Raw genomic sequence first — 15,941 nt, forward strand, 5'->3', positions numbered from 1 at the left:
CCGGCCCAGCTCAGCTGCACAGACACAGCACAAGGACTTTAATGACCGTCTCAGGGGCTGCTGTTGTTTTCATTAGTCTCATTCCCAGAGAGTGTGCTCAAAAAACTTCTCAAGAACTCAAAGTGTGATTGAAACACTGAAGTTTCTTGGACTTTTAATGGGTCCCACTGAGGGAAACGACTGAGAAAGTGTCCCCAAGTAGAGCATAATGCTGGAGCAGAGATGACAGCAAGGGACAAACAAGGGGAAGGTGGCTCTGGTGCTGAGCAAACCTGGATGTGTTTCAGGAATGCAAAGGGCCCAGGCCTGAGCCCCAGCCCCTGGCAAGGCAGATCCTGTCCCTCCCTCATTGCTCAGGGCTCTTCCCGGGATGGGCACTGGCACGTGGGGATGTGCAGTGCCAAGGGCAGGACCATGGGGCGGCCCCTGCCAGGCTGCTGAGCAGGGACAAGGAGGCACTGAGGCCCCAGGGCTGCAAGGGTCACTTGTCCCCTCGTGGCCTCAGGCCCAGGGCCAGCAGCCATGGCCAAAGGGCTGCACAGGTTGGCTCTGTCAGGGCCTTGCAGCTGCTGCACATCCCTGAGCCCTCTGCAGCCCAGGCTGTCCCACGGTGTCCCTGCCCTGCGCCTCTGTCCCTGCAGGCTGTCGTCACCCCTGGCTGCCCCACCTCGCTGGCCCTTCCTTTGCTGGCAGCTCTGCCTCCTGCTGCCCCTGCCTGGCCACACAAAGCCTTGGGCTGCTCCAGGCTCCTGCTGGGGACGTGCTGCGCCACAGCCGTTCCCTGGGAGGGAAATTCCTCTCCTCTTGTGTCCAGTCTGGACTTCCCCAGCTGCCCTTGGCATTAATTCTTTCTTTTTCTGGCTGCTGTCTTCTATGTCAGAAGGCTCCACCATCTCTGAAATCACCCTTCAGTCCCTCCCAGGGCTCTCCTCTGCTCTCCTCAGTCTCCACCCCACTGAGCACAGAGATCCTGTGTCCATATAGAGTTGTCAAGTGCCCAAGGCCATGAGCACCCAGACAAGAGGGAGATTTCTTTTCCACAGGAAGGAAACCACAGAGCCCCAGGGCTTTGAAGGCAGATGAGAAGCTGCCACCAGAAGCCAAGACAAGTCTGACCTGTCTGTACCTGCAGCTTCTGTCTGCAAGCAGCCTTTGGATAGATGGGGAGTTTCGGGGGTGGAATTCCATTTCAGCTGTGGGTTCCTGGGCTTGAATGACAGCTCTCATGGGAAGGAAAGGGTGGAGTCCCAGTGCTTCAAAGGCTGATTAGAGGCAGCCCAAGGAGGGCAAGGCAGCCAGACCTGCCAGCCAGATCAGGGAAGAATCCTAGGGCAGACAGAATTTGGGAGGCCAAACCCCACTTTTGTTTATGGACATCTGGATGAGAAGGACAGTTCTTTTCCATAGGAAGGAGAGTACAGAGCTCCAGTGTTTCAAAGGCAGATGAGAGCTGGCCCAAGGGAACCTGGACAGTCCTGGCAGGTTTTGTCTGGGAGCAATCCTTGCATATAAGGAATTTTGGAGGCAGATTCTCAATCTTGGCCATGGGTGCCAGGATGTAAATGATGTTTTTTTCTACATGGCAAGGAAAGCACAGTCCCCAGTATTTTGAAGGCAGATGAGAGGTGGCTCCCAAGAGGTCATGGTCAGCCAGAGATGTGAGCCCTGGCAAGTTTCATATGGGAATAATCCTTGGATATAATCAAATTTGGAGGAGTCATCCCAATTTTGGCCATGAACCCCTGGAGAGAAGGACAATTCTTTCCCACAGGAAGGAAAGCATGGAACTCCAGGGTTTCAGGAGCTGATGAGAAACAACCCTCAACATGCAAAGGTCACCTGGACCAGTCAGGTGGCCCCCAGGAGGCTCAGCCAGCCAGACCTGTTCCATGCTCTTGTATTCTTGGTGCCCTGCAGCATCACAATTGCTCCTTGGTTCCTTGAGGCCCTGTAGGATCACAACAGAGCTTTGTAGATCTTTGTTCCCATGAGGCCCAGTGATATCACAATGGTGTCCTTGGCTCCACAGTGGCACAATGGCCCCTTGCTTCCATGAGGCCTTGCAGTGTCAAAATGGTTTCCTTGTTTCCATGGGGCAATGCCCATTGGTTCCATGAGGTCACGGAGTCTCAAAATGGTCCCTTGGTTCTGTTGGGTTCCCCAGGATCACAATGGCCCCTTGGTTCCACCAGGCCTGGATGTGTTACAGTGGCCCCTTGCTTCCATGGGGACCCGCAATGTCACAATGTCCGCTTGATCCATGAGACCTGGCAGTGTCACAGTGGTTGCCTTGGTTCTGTGAGGCCCTGTGGTGTCACAATGGCCCCTGGGTTCCATGGGGACTCGGAGTGTCAGAATGGTCTCATTGGTTCCATGGAGCCCCACAGTGTCACAATGGTCTCTTTTGGTTCCGCAGTGTCACACTGGCACCTTGGTTCCCTGAAGCCCTGCAGTACGGAATGGATCCTTGGTTCCATTGGGCTCCTCACTGTTACACGAGTCCTCAGTGCCACGGAGTCCTGCAGTGTCACAGAGCTCTCCTGGGTTCCATGGTGCCACACAGGGTCACCATGGCCCCTCAGTTCTACAAGGCCCCACAGTGTCACAAGGGCCCCTTGCTCCCATGAGGCTGGGCCATGTCACAATGGTCTCATTGGTTCCAGGGACCCTGCCAATGGTCTCATTGGTTCTGCAGTGGCCCTTGAAGTGTCACCATAGTCTCAGCAGGTTCCCCCACTGGTTCACAATGGCCTCCTTGGTACCATGATGTCCTGTGGTGTAACAATGATGTCATTGGTTCCACAGTCAGAATGGCCCCGTGGTCTCATGGACACCCACAGCCACTTATGGAGTCCCACAGTGTAACTGTGATCCCCTTGATTCCATGAGGCCATGCCATGCTACAATGACCCCTTGGTTATACAAGGCCCTGCAGTGTCACAATGGCCCTTGGCTCCAGTGGGTCCGGAAGTGTCATAATGGTCTCCATGGTTCCATGAGGCCCCACAGTGTAGCAATGGACTTTTGGTTCCACAAGCTTTCGTACTGCCAACAGCAGTCTCCTTTGTTCCAGTGTCACAAGGGACCCTTGCTTCTGTGAGGTTCAGTAGCGTAACATGGGCACCCTGATTCCATGAGGTTGTGTAGTGTCACAATGATCTCCTTGGTTCTGCAGTGTCACAATGGACCCTTGGTTCCATGAGGTGCCTGGCCCCTCACAGCCCCTCACGGCCCCTCACAGCCCCTCACAGCCCCTCATGGCCCCTCACAGCCCCCCACAGCCCCTCACAGCCCCTCACAGCCCCTCACAGCCCCTCACAGCCCCTCACAGCCCCTCATGGCCCCTCACAGCCCCAGCCGCGGGGCTCCTCCCAAAGGAGAAGGGGTCAGGCCCTGCTGTTCTCCTTTAATTTCAGTCCCTTCCCAGTGCCGAGCAAAGGAAGGCTGGAATGGAGCCTTTCCCAGCCTTTCGCTCTGGGCTGGCTGCGGGCTGAAGCTCTGTGCCGGCGCTGGCCGAGCACCAGCAGCCCTGCAGCCCCGGCCTTTGCTGTGCCGTGTCCGTCCCTGTCCCGACCCCGCCCGGCTCTGGCAGCAGCAGCAGCCGCAGCGCAGCGGGCGCCGGCCCGGCCCGGCCGGGGCTCCCGGGCAGGAGCAGCAGCAGCGCCGGCCCCTTCCCGCCTGCTCCTGCCTCGGCTGCCGAGGGCTTTTCCAGATGGACTCTGGAGCAGAGCAACAAGCACCCGCACACAGCCCTGGCTCCTCAGGGCCCGCCTGTGCTGCCCCGAGCCAGCCCCCAGGGGAAGGAAGGATCGGGTTCCAGCGCTGTTTTCAGCGCTGTTTTACTCACCCTGAGCTGACAGCAGGAGGCTGCTGCTGCCTTCGCCTTGGGAATTGCAGATGCTCTTGGCCCTCTTGTGCTTGCCACTTGACTTTTATCCATAAAACTGTAAGTGCCTCTTTCTGTTGGTGCTACCCACAGTGCTTTCATGACAGCAAAGTCAGTATTTTTGTTGCAGGCATAAAGATCAGCAGATACTGGAATGCCCACCAGTTCCTGAGCACTAAGGTGAGGGGAATGAAAGGCTACAAAGGCCACATTTGCAATGCTCAAACACAGCCCTGTTGCTGGTGCTGATTAAATAGAACCAACTGACAGAGACCATCACAGAAATTGCATCTGAAGTGTGCAATTAAATTTAAAAATCCACCAGGAAAGACGGAAACCAGAACTTCTTGACTCACTTCATTGATTCTTCCCAGCAGCAGGAAATGTCAATGCCCAGAGGTGTTTTCCCTGCTGGGGAGCACAGTGAGAGCCCAGCCTGTGCCCAGTCCCAGCGGGAGCCTGAGCCCAGCCCAGGGAGCTCAGCGCACGCGGGGCCAGGCCCAGAGCCCCGGGCACGGCCGCCCATTGCGGGGCAGCGGCGCAGACGGAATGTCCTGCGGCCCAAACCTCCTGCTCCTGCCACACAGCGCCAGCCTTCTCCCCTCTTCCTCCTCTCCCAGCACGGCACAAATTCCAGCTCAGAGGAGGCTTCCCCAGAGAGGGCTCCGGCTCCTGCTCCAGTCTGAGCGTCCCTGCAGAGGAACTGGGCATCTTTCAGGCACTTCCACAAGCTCAGGCTTCTCATTTCATGGTGAATCTGGGATGGAAATGTGCTTGTTAATAAAGCCAAAAGCCATGGGAATGGACTAGTAATTATTAGAAGAAAAACACCTTTCTTCCAGGGAAGGTTCACCAAGTCATTGCCTGCATTTCTCCTTTTCAGATTCTTTCAGTCGGCTACTCTGAGAGGTCCAGCTTGTTCTAGTGCTTGTCAGGAACTGATTGTACTCTTGATTTATGCATCAATGCACCAGATGTGGAATCATCTACACTGAAACTCCCTCTATCAGAGCATTTTCACATTCCGGATCATTTTCAAGATGTCCACTGACAGGCTGGAATTATTATTATTACACAAGTCTCCACTTTGGGCTGTACGCTCTGGAGATTATTTCTCTGAATTCAGCCAGGTTTGTAATTCCTAACAATTCATGGTAACACCTCCTGTTTTCTTAGCCTTGAACAGTAACAATGAAAACCTTACCCCCAGCACAACTCCCCAGTCCACCAGTTAAAGAAAGGACAAGCTGTCAACTTCTCCAAACCTTTGTCCTGCTCTGCTGCAAGAATCCTGCAGCACACAGGGTGTGGAAAGCCAAGAGAAGCTGTAGTTGGTGGCACATCCTGTGACAGGAGCTCGACCTCATTTTCCAGGAAGGGTTCTTGAGAAGAGCAAAGAGGACTGTGGAGAAGATTCCTGAAAAACTAAAACAGCTTTCCAGAAGTGAAATGAAAATGAAAAGAAACAATCTGAAATGTTTTCCCCTATTTATTTCTATGCTCCCCTTTTCCATCTTGTTCTCCATCTCATAAATTCCAAATGCGTGTCACCTCTAAGACTGGTGACTTAGCAAGTTTTAGACACTCTAACATACCATGAGCTACACACAGTTTGCCTTCCCCTGTGCCTGCTGGAAAGCAGTGCTGGAGCCATAAGAGCAGTGCTTGGGTCGGGCACGAATCCTGCAGCCAGGGAATGTGCCCCGCCGGTGTGTGACCCTCAGCAGGACAATGCACAGCAGCTTTGCTGTGCCGGGTCTCCATGGAGCCATCCCAGGAGCAGCTGCTGAGCTCAGAAGCCATCACAGCCAACACCCAGCTCCAAAGGCCCTTGGCAGGGTGGGCTCCTGGCCTGGCTCTGTGTGCCAGGAGCCGGCAGCGCTGAGTGCAGGGAGCCCAGGGAGGGCACAGAAACGCTGGGTGAGAAATGCTGGGGCACAGCGAGATGGGCGAGTGCAGCCGGCCAGGGCAGAGGAGCAGCGCGCACAGGGGGCACAGCCTGCAGGAGAGATGGGCAGGGCTGGGCAGGGCTGGGCAGGGACAGAGGCACCCAGGCCTTTGTCCCTAGGCTCAGGCAGCACCTCTGGAAGCCCCACAGAAGGAACTTTCTTGGTGGGGCTACACTTTGGTTCTCCCTTGCCCCTCCCTAAGGAGGATGGCAGGGGTTGCAGGTTTATGGCATTTGTCCTTGCTGCCCCTCACATCCCCCTGCCACACAAACAGCCCCGAGCCACCCGTGAGGGACAGGCCCTGCTGTGCCAGGCTGGGCTCAGGGCTTGGCCTTTCTGCTTCCCCCAGCCAGCCCAGGCCTTGCTCAGCATTGCAGTTCCCTGCTCTGAGCCTTGGGCTCCCTGCAATCCTGGCCTCAAGGATCTGCTCTCTCCAGTCCCTGGTAGCCTTTGGCAGTCCCTGTCTTCAGTGGGGCCCAGTGATGCTCCAAGGGACTTGGAGTTTTGCTTATGACTCCTTGAGCAGCTTCTTCAGCCTTCTCTCATTGACTGAGGATCCTGGGCTCAGCCCCAAATCCACCATAGGGATCATTAAAATACAGAAAGCCCTCAGGGGAGATTTGTCTTCATTCAATGGTCTGCAAATCCCCAGGGCTTGTGCAGCTGATTGGAGCCAGTTTGGAGTTTTTGTAAGGAGGAAGATTTCCAAGTGCACCTCCTGAATTTTTTTCTTTTATAAAGGCAATATTTTTTTGTTTTCCAGTTCAGAGAAGAGCTTATAGAAGCATTCCCCAGGTGATCTTGATGCTGAAGTTCTCCTTAGGAGGTCTGGGCTTGCAGAAGGATGAGCCCCTTGAGGACTGACCCTGTTTGAACAAGCTGCTCCTCACCCCCAGCCTCACCATGTCTGGGATCGCCCACCTGGCACTGACATCCCTGTGCCCTGCAGCAGAACCTTGTCCCTGAGCTCTGCAGCTCCATGTCCCAGCCCATTGCACCGTGTCCCACCTGCTCTCCTCAGGGCTCTGCCTGCACACAGGCCCAGGAGAAGTTTTTCTCTGGGGAAGGAAAGAATGGAAAAGCCTGAGCAGGTTTCCTAAACAACAAACCCCACTCAGGAACCACCTGCTCAGTACAGGCTGCCTGGAATGGTGTCACCTTTCTACAAGAGACAGTGTGACCAGAAATGATCTCTGGAAGCATTCTCTGAGTCTCCTAGCTGAATTGTCTGTTCCTGACCTTTCCCTGAATCTCTGATGCAGATGGAAGCTGCTGGTGCCATCCTCACCTTTAACCTCTCTTTGGAATGCAAACAGATTTTCCCAGATATGTTAAGCACTATTTGCTCAATGTTTCTATAAATCTTTTCTGTCACCGATGGAATGAAAGGGCCATTTTGGCACTGAGTGGGTGTCATGGAAGCAAGGAGTCAATTGTGACCCTGGGGTCCCATGGAACCAAGGGGCCATGGTGACACAGCAGGGCCATGTGGATCCAGCGGTACATTGTGACACTGTGGATCCAAGGAGACCACAGGGACACCCCCAGAATCTCATGGAACCAAGGAGTCCATGGTGACCCAGCGGGGCTGCATGGAGCCAATGGCCCATGGTGACACTGCCCATCCAAGGAGGCCATTTGGACACTGTGGAAGCTCATGGAGCGAGGTGGCCATTGTGGCACTGAAGAACTTCATGACACCAAATATCAATAGGGACACAACAGGGCATCATGGAACCCAGGAACCGCTGTTGGCAGTGCAGAAACTCCTGGAACCAGGGGTTGTTGTGACACTGCAGAACCAACACAGCTGCTGCACCTTGTCCCCTGCCCTGCACAGCTCCTTGGGAGGCACGGCAGGAGCAGCACCCTGGGAGCCTCGGGAATGCCCCTCTGGGATCCATGGCACACCCTCCCAGGGGCTGGAATTCCAGTTCCCAGCCAGGAAAAGATGTTCCTGCCCTTGAAGGCAAAGCTCATATGGAAGAGCCAAAAGCCAAGTGGAGCAAGATCTTAAAGTGACATTTCACTGCCAGCCATCATAACTTCACCCATGGTTGTTGTAGCTTGTGGATTGGGAATTAAATCATGGCAGGGCCATTGGTGGGGGCTGCCCTGGGTCAAGGGAGGCAATGAGAGAGAAACAGAGCAGGCAATGGAAGGCAGGAGAGAAAGGAGGTGTTTTGGTTTGGAAACACAGGTGTCTGCTAAGAAAGGCATGGGCCTCCCCTGAAATGGAAAAATGAAGACTCTTTCTTTAAGAATTGTTATAAATTTGAAATTAAGGGCGGCTGTCAGGTAAAAATATGGAAGCAGGAATAACAGTTTTTTACTAGGGAAAAAAAAAAAAAAGAAACAATGAAGTGAACTAAAACAACACTGACAGGGTCAGAATACAACCTGACACTCTGTTGGACAGGGTGTTGGCTGCAGTCCAATTGGAATTGTAGCTGCAGCCCTCCAGGAGTGTCAGGTGTGGTTCTGTTGGAGAAGTGATCCTGTAGAAAAGGGAGTCTTCTTCTGAAGAGGCAGTGGAAGAGGCAGCTGTTCCTCTGAGAAATCCAGCCCAGAAAAAGCTGTGTTGGTGGGCCAGAATCTCAAGACTAGATGCAGGTAGGAATGCTTGGCTCCTCCCTCTGGGCGGGGCATCTCACAATGGGATGTTACAGTTCTTATCAGTCATGCAGTGACATTCAATAGCCCATTATCAGCAGATGTCTCCCCTGAGGGAGGATTGATTGTGGAAGAGATAAGGAAAAACTGCCCACTTAACACAGGACAACTGCCATACAGATGGCAAATAGAACACATCTTGCTTTTCAGTCTGGGGCAGGAGGACACAAACAAAATCAGCTGAGAAGGCGGCACTCTGAAAAGAAAACCAGAACTGACAGAAAATGAATGGGACAGAAATCAATAGTTCTGGAAGTTTCATTTGCTATCAAAATAAATCACACCCACTCAGCCCCGCACAATCTCGATCCCACAACCTCAAATTTGGATCTCACTTCTCCTGATCTCCTTGCAACCCCATATCAACCTGGAGGCTGTGGAATTGAGTAATTTTGGCATGGGACTGAGGTGGGAAACAGCCATTTTGAGGTGGGATTCACCTATTTTGGGGTAAGATTTTGGGGTTTCGAGTGGGATTGAGTCATTTTGAGGTGAGAGACAAATCCACCTTGGCTTTTGGAGTGCAAAGATATGGAAAATACTACCAGATATCCCCCAAGAACCAACAGATCCTCCAGAATATGTTCCCAAAGGATAAATTCCACCTCAAATACCTCTAAAATGGTGGGACTTTTAACATCTCTGGTCAATACTATTTTTAGTCATTTTTCAGGTGTTTTTAAGTGATAAAGACAAATCAGAAGAAAATTAGGGCCAAACCAAAACCAGAGACCCCTTGAGCATCCTCTGGGCACTGAACAAAACAAACTCAGCAGATATTAAACTTAACCCTACAGATAATGCCTTGAGGAAGATTTGCTCTTTCCGCAAGTCTCTTGTGATTGAAACGCAAACAAATCCCAAACATTAATAAACCAAAAACAGAAGCAATTCTATGGCAATTCCAAATTTTATCAGTTCAAGCACAGCTCCAGCTCAGATGCTGGCAGGTTCCAAAAAAAGAAACACAGAAATTTGTCCCAATACAGATTATTAAAAGGAAGTTAAAGGTCAGTGTAGCTGTCACAAAGGTGACAGGGACCAAGAAAATAATGCTTCTTCTCCAAGACTGTGAATTCAGGAGATATTTGTAAAATAACTTGAGCTGGGCTTCTTGTAGGACTTTAGTAGCCTTGTGTTCCTCACCAGGTCATGAATGATCCATGTCAGCCTCACTGGTGTCATCTGCTCCCTTTCTTTCAGTGATTTTAACAAACTTAAGAGAGAGATGGAAAGAAAGAGAAAAGGGGAGAGAGCAAAGGAGTGACAGGGACAGAGATCTCCCCTGGGACAGGGCAAGTGTGACATTGTCCCCTGTGTGCGTGGCCTTCCCAGGGTGGGGGTTTTACACCTGAGCCAGTTTGGGTAAGGGGGGTGGTGTTCACCCCCCACCCCGTGCTGGGATTGCCTCACTGTTTCAGGTTACAATGTCAGATGTAACCAAAAGTGTTTTCAGTCCCCATCTCCATAAACTGTTATCAACAGGTGGGGCAGTGTTCTTTATCTCTTCCATGGCTCAGCCCTGATAACGCCCTCCAGGGGCCATCTTCTCTTAATGGGCCACTGAGTGTCACTGCAGGACTGATAAAATTACATCATCCCATTGTGGGATGCTCCGCCCAGGGGAGGAACCAAGCATTCCTACCTGGATATAATCTCACCATTTGCAACATTGCGAACACCTTGCCTACTGCATTCCCAGAGGAGAAGAGCTCCATAACCACCACTGGATCTTCAGAGGAAGACCAGACCCTTCTACAGGATCACCGCTTTGACAAAATCACGTTCATCACTCCAGCCGGACTGCAGCCACCATTTCATCAGACTACTGCCACCACCCTGAACAACGGGTTGTCAGTTTATATCCTGACTCTGTCAGATTAAGCCAGTGTTTCTGTATCATTGTCTTCATTTTAATTTTATTATTCAATTATTATGGCTTAGACTCTCCCCCTGGTTTGCTTTGAAGCCAGTACAAAACTCACTGTGCTCATCCCTTGTTTTCCTCCCAAAACAAGATTTCCCGTACCCAAACATTCGCCAGATGGAGGAGAAGGTTACAAGGAAGAGGAAGATGCCCTGGGACACCGAGGCAGGTGAGGAGGAAGTCAGTGCCCCTTTCTCCCTCTCTCCTGCTCCATCTCCCAGCCCAGCACAGCTCCCGGCTGCAGGACAGCCCCGCTGCCGGTGCCCTCCTGCCAGGGGTGCACTGGGGGGATCTCCTTGCCCTTCCCTCTGGCACGGAGGCAAATCCCATCCTCTCCTTGTCCTTCCTACCCCAGAGAAGGAGCTGCGGATGGAGACCAGGAAAGACAAATCCCTGCAGCAGAACCTCATGGAAGAAGCCATTTTGAGCAACTCCATAGTGCAGGAATCCAACAGGGAGGAAAATCCCTGGAGATCTTACAGGAGGACGGGCTGCAAGCCCAGTGCAGGATGCTCTGAGGAGGAAAGACCCACTCTGGGCCAGGAAGGTGGGCAGAGCTTCAGCCAGAGCTCGGAGCTGGTGGTCCCTGAGCAGCTTCCTGATGGGGAGAAGCCCTACAAGTGCTTGGAGTGTGGGAAGAGCTTCAGGCAGAGCAACAATCTGAAACGACACCTGATGATCCACACCGTGGAATGGGCCTACGAGTGTGGGGAGTGTGGGAAGGGATTCAGCTGCAACTCCCACCTTGTCAGGTACTTACACATCCACACTGGGGAGAGGCCCTACAAGTGTGGGGAATGTGGGAAGGGCTTCAGCTGGAGCTCCCACCTGATCATCCACCAACGCATCCACACTGGGGAGAGGCCCTACAAGTGTCCCAAGTGTCATAAGAGTTTTCAGACCAGCTCCAATCTCCTTGTACACCATCGGATTAACACAGAGGAGAGGCCCTTCGGCTGCCCTGACTGCAGGAAGGGCTTCAAGCACAACTCCCACCTCATCAGGCACCAGCGCATCCACACCGGGGAGAGGCCCTACATGTGCCCCACTTGTGGGAAGATATTTCAAAGCAGCTCAAATCTCCTCCTGCATGAGCAGATTCACATGGAGGAGAGGCATTTCCTCTGCCCCAACTCTGGCAAGGGCTTCAAGCACAAGTGCAACCTTGTCAGCCACCAGCGCATCCACACTGGGGAGAGGCCCTACGAGTGTCCCCAGTGTGGGAAGAGCTTCACCCAGAGATCTCACTTGACCAAACACCAACAGAGCCACCAGTAAGGGAGGCCCTGAAAATGCCCCAGCTGCAGGAAGAGCTTTGTGCACTGCTCCAGCTTCATCCCCCATTGGAGGACCCTGTTGGGAAGAGCCCTGGTGATCCATGTTCCCTGTGATCCATGCTGGGAAGACACCTGTCCCTTTTCCTGCCCCTGCCAATGACCTGATATGGGATTGAAGGACATGAGGGTCTGGCCATGGCCCTGTCACTACATTCACTCCCACCTCAGGTCATTGCCAGCGTCTGGAAAGGGACTCTCTCTCTGTCTTTACCTGAGGAGAAGGGTGTCCTTTCCATGCAGGAGGAAATACGTGGCCAGGAAGATGCAATTGATGGTGATGTAGTTTTCCCTGTAACTAGTTTTTCTTATCCCTTCTGTTGTCAATATTTTTTCTGTTTCTGTTTGTTCCTTATCTTTTTGCTGTTCCCAGTAAATTGTTCTTATCCCAGCGAGGGATCTTTCCCTTTTTTCCTTCAATGGAAGGTGGGAGGGCAATGAGTGCTAGTAGGGTTTTAGCGGGAGCAGGAAATAGAGACATGCCATTCCTGAACCCCGGCCTGTGGAAACCGAGCATCCCAGCTGGTGCCAGCCCTGGTGGCCATGGCAGCAGCCTTGGGAGCGCGTCCCTGGCTGGGGCTGAGGGAACCTCTTCACTCTGGTGCCCAGGGACAGGAGTGGAGGGAGCGGCTGCAGCTGAGTCGGGGCAGGCTGAGGTTGGATCTCAGGAAAAGGTTTTTGCCCAGAGGCTGCTGGGGCACTGCCCAGGCTCCCCAGGGAAGGGTCCCAGCTCCAGGGCTCTCTGAGCTCCAGCAGAGTTTGGACAGTGCTGCCAGGCCCCGGCTGGCCGTGTTGGGGTGTCCTGTGCAGGGCCAGCAGTTGGACTCGAGGATCCTGATGGGCCCCTCCCAGCTCAGCCAATTCTGTGGTTCTGGATCCATGAGCCTGGGGATGGGAGTGCCAATGGTTGCCATGGAAACAGATTCTGGCTCCAGGCCTGAGCTGGTGTCCATGGCAACCACCCCTGGCATGGGGTCTCCATGGAGCTGCCCAGGGACTGACCATAGCAACAGGGGCTGGGGATGGTTGCCATGGGAACTGACCATAGCAACAGGGGTGGGGATGGTTGCCATGGAAACTGACCATAGCAATGGCCATATTGGGATTTCACCTCCAATGTTGACTGCTGTGAAAGACTGGAGGAGATAGTTGGCTGGAAACATTTCATGTGTGAGGGAGGAAGGGGCAGGTCCAGCCTTGCCCTGCCCTGGAACCCCAGCCCTGCCCTGCCCTGCCCCAATCCCCCCAGAGCCTCTATCCCAGCCCAGCACTGTCTGCCAGTCCCTGGCACAGCACAGGCAATGCTCCACAGCCACCTCTGGAACCCCAGCCCAGCTCCTGAGTGACCAAATGACCCCAAGTCCCACCTGGGGGAAGGCCCAGGAAGACCAAGGAGTATTAAAGGCTGACCACAAGGCAAGCACACATCTTGACCCTACCTCCTCTTGGAATTTCCATCTGGACATTGCTGAAATCCAGGAGTTGGTAGCTGAGTGTGTGCTTCTCTGTATCTTATTGTTCTCTCTTTTTGTATCTACCTCTTCTATTTCTGTACTCTTGCCAATATTGATTAACGTAAAATTGAACAGGCTCGGAGTTTGTGAAGTTGAATGGGCCAAGTCAATGCTTTGAGAAGTTTTTTTTGTTGATTGAATGCCATATTAAAACATTTGCCAAAGTTTTACTGATTTTCTAAATTTCCCAGTAAAGGCTGCTTTGTTGCTTAGAGCTCCTGAGAAACTCTTGATAGTATTGCTCTAGTGCATCCAACTCAGAGTGTTGCAGATGATAGATAGATATGATTGTTCATAAATAATACAGCTAGGATGAGAAAAGTTCTCCCAGCTAGCCGGATGTCACTTCTGTCCTTGGATGAATCCTGGAGTGAAATGGACTGTTCCATCTCACCCCCCAGAAGATGTGTGGCTTATCCCACACCTCTGTACCTGCCCCTAAAACATCAGCATCTGTAACCCTATTGGCCCATGCCTTATCCCAGCCCACCTAGGAGCCCCTGAAAAGGGGGCTCCGAGAAGCCATGCGGCCACTTGGAACCTCTTCCCGCTCTTGGAACCTCTCCCCTCTCTTAGAACTTCCTCCCCTCTTAGAACCTCTCCCTCCCCCCCTGGGGCTTCCCCTCTCCTAAACCCTCCTTTTGTCTCTCCACTCCCCCACCCTCTTAAACCCGGCCACATGCTACGCCTGAGAGCACGAGGCTCGGACCTTCCTACACCCCCAATAAACCTTTTTCCCCAAGAGCAACCTTCAGAGATCTCTGCCTCCCTCCACCCACACCGTGCTGGAGTGTGGTCATCCCGCATTTAGGTCCCTGGGCTATTTGTTTATTGAGTTGAAAAGACTAAAGTGGTTTCAGTGGTATAATATACACATCGCTTGTCAGGTTGAGATCAAAGCAGCTTTAGCTATAAGAGAATAGAAGATGTCTGCACTTGGCAAACTCTTATTTTTCCTCCACGTATGCTGTACATTCATCAAAGAGCGTCTTCACAAGAGATACTTTCAGCTGTCACCCACTCCTAAAACTATTGCAGCTGCCTTCCTTTCTTCCTCAAAAAGATAGAATGGGGCTTTTTTCAGCCCCAGCCATCCTTCTCACTGTGCAGAGATAGGGACTGTGCAGTGCCATACAAGTTCCTCAGCCTGGGGACAGGTGCTCATTCTCTCCTGCCTCCAATGGTGTGAGTAACAAACTTGCAAGCAGGAGACACTAACAGAAGCAGGTGTCTCTCACTTTTTTTTCTTTTTCTCTCTTTTTTTTTGTTGTCACTTTCCAGTATTCTGTGAGCAGTAAAAATCCTTAAATATTTGCAGGGGAAACTAAATTTTTTGTTCTTGTTTTTGCTTGACTAAAAATCTGGGGGTTTGCCAAGATACAGATCAAACCAACAGCAATCACTGTCAGTGGGATTTTTTTCCATGTTGAAAAAGTTTAACAATTAAATTCCATCATTTACTCTGACATGTTGAGATATCAGTCACTATTGCATGGGCCAAGCACTTATTCTGGATTATATCTCCCAGTTATATAACCAAGTATTCCTTCAGTACAATGGTCTTTTTGCCAAAAGATTTGATGTTCCATAGAAGATGCAATTACTGTACAGAGTTTGTGCATAAAAACAAAAATCCTCAATCTCTGACATATGTATAGAGCTGACAAAGGAAAGAAATTCAGTATCAGAGCTGGGTAAAATGGCTCATGGTTCAAGTGGTTGTTTTTAATGCTTTTAATAAAAAAATCCTCTGCTGTTGTTTTTAAATACATGTAGTCAAATCTGGAAAGTTGAGCATAAGAACATAATGTAGCCACAGTAGGATAATGGACTGAAAAAAATAACCACTGAAAAGACTGAATAAAAAATAAACATTCCCCACTTTGTCCCGCAATTTTTCTGGAATTGTTTAAAGCTAAAAACTACAAAACCAAAATTTACAGAGCTATTTTTTCTGAAGTGTGGACTATACAGTAGTGATAATGAAAATGAGAACAAAGCTCCTGGGATGGTTGTGCTACTTTGCCCTGCCAGATACAGAAACATTTCTATACTTTAAGTATTTTATGTTGCTTTAAATTTTATTTCATTTCTAGGGAACAACAGTACCTCAGGTCATTTTGATGTCAGATTGTATTTCACATCATTTCTGTATGAGGTGCATTTCTTTTCTTTGGATACTTCAGGAAAACATTATGAGGAGCCTGAAAATTGATTATATGAGCTGTGGTCAGGATGCAGCCTTACAGAAAAATCATGAGCACTAAACTTTCCTTGCCAGCAACAATTAAAATACGTAAACCAGCATTTTAAAGAGTTTGAGTTGAATGGTGATGACTTTAAATGCTTTTTAAAGATGGTGACAAAAGTACTTATGGGTATTTTCCCCTATACTCATACAATTCTGTGTCTTTAATGCACTGTAATCATAATAAATATTTCCAGAACTGAAGAAACAGAGCCTGAGAGCTTGTCCATCCTAGGAGTTTCTATCGTTCTCATAAATTTTTCTCTACAATTATCTCTTCTCTTGGAAACACTGTGACATAACCATGCTGCCATAATAAGCATAAACAGTAGAAATCAAATTCAGAGCTACACAACTTATTTTACAAGGAGAACAGATAATGAAATGGTAAGTAGTGTCAATATACATTA

General features: G+C 51.0%; 1 protein-coding gene across 1 annotated transcript in view; it reads left to right on the forward strand.

Moving 5' to 3' along the window:
• The window catches only part of LOC144246559 (uncharacterized), a 703,923-nt gene extending 692,210 nt beyond the window's left edge, over positions 1 to 11,713 (forward strand). The window contains exon 9 of the mRNA XM_077784469.1: positions 11,608 to 11,713. Coding sequence (XP_077640595.1) covers positions 11,608 to 11,713 — 106 coding nt within the window. The remainder of the gene's footprint in view (positions 1 to 11,607) is intronic.
• Positions 11,714 to 15,941: the final 4,228 nt, after the last annotated feature.

Source organism: Lonchura striata, chromosome 6 (genome assembly GCF_046129695.1).
Source record: "Lonchura striata isolate bLonStr1 chromosome 6, bLonStr1.mat, whole genome shotgun sequence".
NCBI classification, from domain to species: domain Eukaryota; kingdom Metazoa; phylum Chordata; class Aves; order Passeriformes; family Estrildidae; genus Lonchura; species Lonchura striata.